This window comes from Delphinapterus leucas, chromosome 4, assembly GCF_059928025.1.
Source record: "Delphinapterus leucas isolate spDelLeu-1000000601 "Yukka" chromosome 4, BTC_Dleu_Yukka2, whole genome shotgun sequence".
NCBI lineage: Eukaryota > Metazoa > Chordata > Mammalia > Artiodactyla > Monodontidae > Delphinapterus > Delphinapterus leucas.
Genome location: NC_143132.1, coordinates 72,437,380 through 72,447,457, shown reverse-complemented (window position 1 = coordinate 72,447,457; position 10,078 = coordinate 72,437,380). Strand labels below are relative to the sequence as shown.

General features: G+C 35.2%; 1 protein-coding gene across 7 annotated transcripts in view; it reads right to left on the bottom strand.

Moving 5' to 3' along the window:
* Positions 1 to 458: 458 nt before the first annotated feature.
* The window catches only part of PAK2 (p21 (RAC1) activated kinase 2), a 95,594-nt gene continuing 85,974 nt past the window's right edge, over positions 459 to 10,078 (bottom strand). For 6 of the 7 annotated variants that reach the window (XM_022568648.2, XM_089910017.1, XM_022568633.3 and 3 more), the window contains one exon: positions 459 to 9,863. In XM_022568648.2, the coding sequence (XP_022424356.1) occupies positions 9,777 to 9,863 (87 nt within the window). In that variant the 3' untranslated portion in view covers positions 459 to 9,776. The remainder of the gene's footprint in view (positions 9,864 to 10,078) is intronic. The other variant, XR_002643880.3, reaches the window with a different exon arrangement.

The following is a 10,078-nucleotide window of genomic DNA, read 5'->3' as shown; positions in this document are numbered from 1 at the left end:
AATGAATATGGTTAAAAAAAGTGATAGGTGGGGACTTTCCTGTCAGTTCAGTGGTTAAGGCTCCGCACTTCCAATGCAGGGGGGCTCAGGTTCAATCCCTGGTCAGGGAACTAAGATTCTGCATGCCACACGGTGTGGCCAAAAAAAAAAGGGATAGATCACACTTATCGAGTGCTAAGTATGTGTTAGGCACATTCCAAGCATTTTATGGGTCATTTTAAGGTCATCTGACCCTAAAAAAAAATCCCTATAATGTAGGCACTTTTATTATCACCCAAAACAAACAGAAAACAACCAATTCACAGCAACAATTTTCAGTGCACAGTGTACTAGAGTAATACTGTTACTAACTAAAAGCATAACTGGTTCTCCCACTGGCAGCAAAATTTAAAATTATACACTCCAATTTTATTTCTATTTAGAAGAAACTCCTAAGCACAAATAACTATATGATGAAACCAAGTTACAAAAAAAAAGCTTTAATAAAGCTCTGCTTTACAATGCTTAGTGATGAAGAAATGTGCAGCAAGAAATACTCAAGTACTTAGACTTCTTGTGTCAAGACCATGGTCACCTGTGCATAGTCATTAAAATAAATACTGAAACAGGACACACAGTGGCACACAGTGGAGAGTATCAGCAGTAAAACATGCATAGATGAAAGGAAGTGGAAAAGTATTTGCTTGGCTGACAATGCAAGTTATATGAAAGTGGCTGATCCATGTATTGAACAGCCTATGGCCTAAACTTATTTTTCAATGAATCCTTGGTCTTAGAACATACTCCAAAAGATCTACAGATGAACAAAAGAAAAGGCAAAACATTTAAATACTTCTTGTATCACCAAGAAGAGTGTGATCAAAATAGTGGCAATGTCTGTAGTAAAACGTCAAATGGTTAAAGTTTTTTTTTTTTTTTTTTTAGTTTATTGAAAAACAAAGCTCTTCAACAAAGTTACTAGAAGCAAAACTTATAGTATCCTGAAGTGTAAGGAATACTGAATGTGATTAAGAGGTCTCCTAGCTTCAACCACAAAACTCTTTAAATATTTTAAAGACAATATATTAAAGTAATCAGAATCAGATTGTACTGTTAGACATTCCTTAATCTTACGGCCCAGATCAAATAGTTTTTGAAAATGGTGCATTTCTGTTTTTAAATATAGGAGAAGTCAAGGTAAAGTAATTCATTAAGAAATAGAGAAAAACATTTTTTGGCAGTGCATTCATGGCAATACTGTATATACCTACAGATCTAAAAATGAAAGACAAGAATGTATGTGGCACTGTTACTCCATTTTGATTGCTTAAAAAGAAAAAGGGCAGCACAACTAGGATGAATGTTTTCATCTGCTACAGAACACAAACTGGGATCTGTGGATAAAAAGTAATGAGTATACCAGAAGTTATATATCCACATGAGTGTTGTTCATTTCAAAATAATCAACCTTATGGGTTACAAATTTATACAAAGGCTGTCATTATATACTGAACATATTTTGTTTTCTAGAAAGGCAATATTTTTAGTCTTTTCCCCTAAACAAAAACTAAGATGCCTAGGTTAAAAAGTTATAATCGGGACTACACAGGCTATAAAAATCTCTTTATACTCATCAACTCTTAATTTCTGACCAAGAATCTATGACTGGTTTTTAAGGCTGGGCTGGCTTTCCTCCATCACTCTGCACATTCTTAGGTAAGCCTTTCTCCTTTGGGTGCCCACATTAATATGCTCAAAGAACACACGTTTTAAGACTACTCAAATAATGTACAGTACAAATTACGTTCTGAAGAGATTTTTAAGAATTTGCTCTTTTTTTATCCTTACCACTCTTCCTTCCCGATTGCTAAGTTTACCAAGAGCTACTTGTATATTTTATATTCAGTGGTGAAAACAGAACCCTACTGATTAAAAGCTTACCAAATCCATACCTGCATCACATTCTGGACCTTAGCCCAAAATAAATATCTGGTCACAGCACTTTTAAAAAGCTAGGAATAAAAGTCCTCTATTTTGCATAAAGGAAGGCTGATAACGAGTAGAATCTTAGAAATTCTCAAATACACCAGTGAGCACGCTAGTTAACAGTCAAGGGAAGTCACTTTTTTGTTGTTTTTTTTTTTTTTTTTGCTTTATTTATTTATTTGGCTGCACTGGGTCTTAGTTGCGGGCATGCGGAATCTTAGTTGCAGCATGCTTGTGGGATCTAGTTTCCTGAGCAGGGATCGAACCCAGGCCCCCTGCACTGGGAGCACAGTGTTAACCACTGGACAACTAGGGAAGTCCCTAGGGAAGTCTTCTTTTTGATGTTTTGAGAATCTCTTGGAAATTCAGTGATTTGGAGATGTTTGTAGGGATAGTTTCAAAGACATGTTGACAGTAGATGCAATATGATAATGAGAAAAACAGCAAGTATGGTCTCCTCTTTCCACAAGTTTACCTGAGGAAAGTCAAAGGAAACTGTTTGAAAAGGAAGATAGGTGAGCATGCTTGTTTTGCTGAGGGATGGAAAGAACAGAGGCATAGGTAAAAGGTACAGGAGGGTTAGAATCAGTCAAAGTGGCCTGGAGACCTGGGAGGTGGTGGAATACTGAGAACGGGTCCCCGCTGAGTCTGGCCACTGAGAGGAAGAACATCTTTCACTGAGACCAAAAGGAAGAAGGCAAAGTCAAAAACCCAGAGAATTGTGGCAGTAGGGGAGAAGAAAGTGTTGAGATGGTGGGATAAAGGGGTTGGAAGTCATGAGATAGTTTGGAAAAAATGAGAAAGGAAAAAAAAGACCTAGGAGCGAAATGAATGAGCAGTGGGCCCCGCTGAGAACTGAGAAAACCCAATGTGAAACGTTTAGTGCAGTTGCAGACAGTGTTATACTTAAAAAAAGAACCCAGAAAAAATAAACAAACCTGGAGATAACTAAAAAACTCTTTTAAAAAAATGACCTATTATGGCTTGAATGTCTGTGTCTGCCCCCGATTCAAGCCCTACCCCTCACTGTATTAGAATCTGGAGATGGGGTCTTTGGGAGGTAACTAAAGTTAGATGAGGTCATGAGGGTGGGATCTTTTGATGGGATTAGTGTCCTTGTAAGAAGAGACTCCACAGAGATTGCTCTTTCCAAGTGTACATATACAGAAGAGGGTCCAGTGAGCACACAGCTAGATGGTGACCACCCACAAGCCAAAAGGCCTCAGAATGAAACCTACTTTGCCAGCATCTTGATCTTGGACTTTTAAGACTCTGCAGCTGTGAGAAATAAATTTCTGTTGTTGAAACCACTCAGTGTATGGTATTTTGTTATGGCAACTTGAGCTAAGGAAAAACTCTTTAATACACCAGGGAAGATACTGAATTTATGAAATAAAAACAGAAGGCTGTAAAAAGATCAGAAAACGAGAATGATCTTAAAAATGTGAGGGAGTTCCCTGGTGGTCCAGCGGTTAGGACTTGGCACTTTCACTGCCGTGGCCCCGGGTTCAATCCCTGGTTGGGTAACTAAGATCCCACAAGCTGCACGGCGAGGCCAAAAAAAATAATAATAATAAAAAATAAGTAAATAAGTAAAACAACAAAAAAATGAGATAGTTGATATATGTTCAAAAACGGGTCAGAGATAAAATCAAGGAAATTCTCCCAGAAAGTTAAAAACAAAAGGCAAAGAGATGGAAAGCAGGGAAGATAAGAAAAACAGGAGATTAATGCTGGAATTCCAGAAAGAAATAACAGGGGGAAAAAGTGGCAATTACTAAAGAAATAATACAAGAATTTACCAGATCTGAAGGAAATTAGTCTGTTATCATGAAGGCCTGCCGAAACCTAAACATATAGACCCTCTCCAAGGCATTTCATGGTAAATTTTCAGAACAAAAGCTCCAGAGAGGCAGGAAAATGGGTTACATATAAAGATGTTATCAGAAATGGCAGGTTTTTAAGATAATGAAGCAGGGACTTCAAAATTCTCAAGGAAGATTATTTCCAGTCTAAAATCCTGTACTATCAATTAAATGTGAGACATTTTCAGACATGCAAGCTCTTAAAAATCTTAACCTATATGCACCCTTCCTCAGGACACTAATGAAAGATGTACTTCTCCAGGACACTAATGAAAGATGTACTTCTCCAAAATGAGGAATAAACCAAGCAAAAGGAAACAAAGGATCCAAAGTCAGGAGAAAAGTGAAACTGAGTTTCAGATGCCCGAGGGCAGAAGGCCTGTAGAGAAAGAGCCCAAACTGGAGCCCTAATCAAGTTCCCGGAAAGAAAAAGGAACTGTCCTTATCCAACACATTTAATTCTACAGAAAATTGTCTTCAGAGGGCTTTTGCGGTGAGTTTGGAAAAACTTAGCGATAGGAACATAGAAACTTTCAAAGGAAACAAAAAGACAAAATTAACAATAAGAAAAGCAAAGAGTTGCACAAGAAATGACATGTGATAATAAATTACTCAACTCAAGTGAACAACAGTCCTACATAGTCATAAGGTAAAAACTGACTGCTAATCAAATAAAACTTTGCCACCTTTCTTAATTGGGAGACTAGAGGGAGTAGAAATGGGAAAATGGGATGGTATAATAGTAACTAAATTCTCAACTGTCATAACAGGAAGTTTCCAGAAAAAGAAAAATACAGAAATGTCAAGAAATACCTGTAGGACTTCGCTGGTGGCGCAGTGGTTAAGAATCCGCCTGCCAATGCAGGGGACACAGGTTTGAGCCCCGGTCCGGGAAGATCCCACATGCTGTGTGTGCCACAACTACTGAGCCTGTGTGCTGCAACTACTGAAGCCTGCATGCCTAGAGCCCGTGCTCCGCAACAAGAGAAGCCACTGCAATGAGAAGCCCACGCACTGCAACAAAGAGTAGCCCCCGCTCGCCGCAACTAGAGAAAGCCCGTGTTGCAACAACTAAGACCAAACACAGCCAAAATAAATAAAATTAATTAAAAATAAAAAAGTAAAAAAAAAAAAGAAATACCTGTATAAGTATATAATATAGAAATCTGAAAATTAATGCATGCTAAAACCAGCTCAAAGTTAAAAGCAGATGCCTCTGTGGAGCAGGACTCTGCAGTGAGAAAGTCTGCAGCTGGGGACTGGCACTATTTATAATGACTCTTTTAAGATTATCTGACTTTTTAATCTGTGCATATTATTTTATTAAAAACCTAAAATAAAGGTCAAAAAAGACCTTTCCCTTCATTGTTCTACTCTTCCTCCTCTTCCAAAGATAAAAACTTGTTAAATGATTTGAATAAAAAATAATTCCCTAATTTAAAAAAAGTCACAAATGTCAAAATAGTAGTAAAGCATGTGTTAAGCTCCTACAAATACTGCTTTTCAATAAAATCAATCATCTAGGCATTTTTGAACTTTTCTTAGGCAAATGTTTTGGGCATTTGCTATAGTTTAAGAAATACAAATGTCAGAATAGCAAAAAGCAGTTTTATAGTGTAACAAATATATTTTATGCAGTCATTGCCTACACTCCCCACTCCAGGCTAAAAAATGTATAATTTTGTTTTTTCATAGTGAACTCTCTATAATGCACCCGTTCTCCATGTCAGCATATCCAACATTCAAATTAAATGTGTATAATGAAGTGATGCCTTAATGTATGGCACTTTTAAAGATTTCTTGGTGCATTTAACACAAAAATTCTAGTAAGATTCTTATTACTTCACCTAGGTAAGCATTAGAATTTCAGGCCAAATTATTGAAGGTATTTCAACAGATCAGAAGTGCTTCCCTGGGCCTGATAGCCAGAACATTTTGAACAAATTTATTCTGAAACTGATTTAGAAGAGCGAAGGCTCATGCTTATTACTCATTAATTTTTGAAAACCTTTCTAATTTGGAGCTCTGTAATACATTCATGGTGCCATGACATGTTTAAAAAAATATTCATCCTTAAAAATACTAGAACATTCTTTGAAAACCTATTACATTTATTCTTTTAAGCTATTCTGATCTAAAGAAAGAATTAAAGTTTAGGAAAAGGGAAAATGAACATTTAAAAAAGTTTATTTCTAGCCCTGAAAGAACAAAATTATTGAACAAGGTCATCAAATACAGCAGTTAATGTCAATGTAACAATTAAATAATTGAATGGGATTAAATTAAAAATAAAAGTCAATATAAAATTTGAAGACAAAACAGAAAAGACAAGTTACTTTCACTTAGTTCCATTTCTATCTAACAAAAACAAAAAAACCCAAAACAAACAAACAAAAAACACACAAGACATTCCTACCAAAGATGTTTGACAGAATTATCATACATTTCTTTCTCTCTCATTTGGCAACATTCTAGAATGGTGAATGAGAAAGACTTCAGTTCTCTCAAGGCCAGGCCAGTGCTTGGTTCTCCTTTGTAATTCCCACAATATCTACCACAGTGTCTTTGTCAAAGTGGTCAATAAATGTGTTAGTGAGAAATAAAATCTGTGTGTGTGTGTGTGTGTGTATTTTTTCCCCTTCTTACACATACTCATATACACACACTGTGGAAAAACTGATTTTAGTTGTTTATTGTGGGAGCAGTTGAGACAAGGAAGACAATCTGCTTTTTATGCTACTATAATTTCACTTAAAAAACCCCCAAAAGAATCTTAATCTGGATTTTAGCTATATTCCATAATGATTTTTTGACATTTCACTGGATATGGATCTCAGTATATTTTAAAACTTTTAGATTAAAAAACTGATGCAAATTTAAGCACCCATTTTTTTTTTCTAACTACAGCTACTGCCTGATCAGATCTAAAATTATTCTGGCTAGAATACAGTATATATAAACAAACATGTATTTATGTGAGCCCTACAAAGAAATCCTCATAGGTAGTTTTAAATTGCTTATTAAAGGCACAGGTCATTTAGGACTGGTGGTAACTAGATACATTTTAAGCAGCTTAATATTTATATGTTGAGGAGAAGAGAATTTGTACTGTGTGCCAGGCACTCAACACATGAAAACAGAGTTGTGTTAGCCTTAGTTTCTTATGCTAGCACAATCACTCTACTTGTTTACTATTCTATGTAGGATGAAATATTCAACATTTTCATGGTTTCTCAGTTTTAACTGTCCCTTTTAAAGCAGCAAAAGGAACAAGAGGAGAAGGAAACTTTTAGACTGCCAGAGAGTCTGAAATATAATAAATACTACAGTAATATTGTCTTAATAACAAAAGAGGACTACTAAGCTAATTTTTAGATTTAAATGGGAATTTTCATTCTAAAGTAATGACAAAAAGGTAAATACAAAAGGCAGTTATTAAAAAAAAACCATGAATCTTGATTCAGATATAATTTTTCTTGCAACAACATGTGAACATTTTAATTTAAAATTAATAAATCACAATTCTGTATTGCTTTTAAGATTAAGATTATTCAAAAATTGACACATTTCAAATTAACCAAAGTACATTTCTATTAAAAGTTAGTTTATCCAAGTAAGTAAAGAATAAACCACAGCGTAGCTCCCTTAACCTAGGAGTCAGGTTTTAATGACAAAGTCCGTTGCCAGCAATGGACATGCAGGTAACCATCAAGGAAGTTGTAAATACAAACCCCAAACTGCTTCTATAAACTGAAAAGACCTTTGTTGAGTCACAGGCATAAAAATGGGGCATTGGCACTGCATTCAGTGAATATGGCCTTTATGACTTACGCATGGAAGTGCCTTCTAGAGTGGTCATGAGGATCACAGTCTTATACCATCTAGTTGGTTTTCTATTTCATTGGTAGCATCTTCTTTATCATAATCCATCCAGACAACTATTTACAAAGAATGTTCAAATCTGGAACTCAACAGACGCTGTAGCTTTCCACCAGAAATAAACCAGCTTATGTCTGTAAAGTAATTTAGTAATAGCTGTAGAAGGCCAATATAATCCAGAGAAAAATGAAATCAAGAATCAAATTGAAAACAGAGACTATTAAGTGCTCTAGATACAAGTTTCACTAATTATCTTACTTATTTTTGTGAAAACCTTCCTGTATTACCAATTAAAAAAAAACAAAAACCCCACCAGCCATTTCTATCCTTATACCTGTATCTTAACAGAGATATGATGGGAATGATAGGAAATAAAACTCACATTAAGTTCTCCTAATGTACTCCAAAACATCAAAATTATTTTTATTCATGATTTGTACTATTGCAGGATGGCAAGTAGGTGTGAAGTCAATCAGGAGCGAATGGTGGGAACAAAAAGCCAGAACCAAAGCACATATTTTTCTCTTTCATGTGGCTCTTGGCATGTCAGAAGGGACAATACTGCCTCCAAAAGCCAAACAATTAAAATGATGAGAGAAGAAGAAGGGAGGAGGGGAAGGGAGAAGAGAGGGCACTCTAATAATTAATGTTACAGGTCACAGACCTTTTTTAAATCTTTAAAATAAAAAATGTATTGCTATCAACAAGCACATTTCATTATTCTTTCTTTCTCCAGTTTTTTACATGAATATTATTTACTTATTTGAAAAAATCTAAAGTAACTCAACATCTCAAATGACCCATGAGTTTACCAAGAAGTACTCTGTCACTTAAGTTCTCACAGACAGTAAAAATGTTGGTAATGGGCTGGGAACAATGTTTATAACAAATCTCTACACTTAACTGGTCAGAAGCTGCAACTCTAAGTAACTGACATTTCTCTTTCATGAATATAATCTTATCTATTTTAGAGCTCACCAAGGTTCAAGCCTCTCACTTTGTCTCTGCTAGGTCCAAATATTTTTTACCTTTAAATGGAAAAAAAAAGGTTAACTTTTAAATTCTGAAAATTCAATGGTTATTATATTATTTACCATGGGAAGGGGAGGAGGAGTAGGGTGAGAAAGGGTTAATTAAAAAACAAACTAGCTAAAATTACAACATATACAGAAACTTATTTCCAAAATGAAGGGGAAAAAAGAGGGAAGGGGAAACTAGCGGCACAGACCAAAGTCCTGAAGCCAAATCTGAAGAGGACATAGAAAGAAAAACACAGTGTAAGAAAGTAGAGTCAATGGGATTCTTTTTCTGTTTCAATGATTTAGTTATAAATATAGATTATTAGTCTTCTCTCTATACATGTAACAAATGCCAAACAACTCACTATTATGAGACTTTTAAAATTGATTCTTTCACATTTGTTAAAAAAGGTAAAAATCACATTCTTTTCTTCCCTTCCTTCAGTTCAAACTCTGAACTGAAATATTACATGTAACAATAGCTGGTTCTAACTTCTATACAAAGTTAAACGATATTGAACTCCTTTGCCAATATAAGGAGCTACATAATTTCTATCACACTTGCCTCCAATTTAGGCATAAGAAACATTTCTCAAAGCAACTCAAAAGGAGCAAGTCAAGGAAAAGAAAGTTATGGAGAGAAAAGAAGACTAGCAGATAAAACACATACTCTGAAAAACTCAAATCTGCCATTCAAGTACTGAAAATACCTCAAAAGGGACAATGAATGGGATCTATTATAATGAAGTCAGCAAAATAAAATGCAAATCTCAAGCATGATAAATGGCCCTGATAGGCTTTCTGCCGAAAGATGTAAGGCTAGTGATTCAGTCCACAATTCCTTTTGGACCCTAAAGAAGGGATTCAATAGAAAGTTGTCATTCAGTTCTGCAATTTTTTCTTGGTTGTCTTCAGGAAATAGTAGCTTGTTTTTTTCCTCCTTGTTATGTAGACCATTTCTTTAAACCCCAAAAGAATAATAATTTTCATATATTAAAAGACTTCTTTTAGAAAATGGAGAAAAGAATATGAGGCCACGGCAATGATGTTAACGGTTACTCTTCATTGCTTCTTTAGCTGCCATGATCAGTGGTGTCAAGCTGGATAATGGTTTGGCCAGTTTCAGGAAGGGATGCTGTCAGAAAGAGTGGGGGAAAATAAATGTAAACGTCACCAGTTTAGAAGCCAAATATTTCAATTAAGCCCCTAAGACTACTTTATGGATCATAATTTATTTAACAAACACATATTTCAGTACTTATATAAAATCAACATAATCACTACATCACTTTTATGGTTGAAAGTGTAGTCTTTTTAGTTTTTCTCATATTATAAAATCTCAGTTAAATG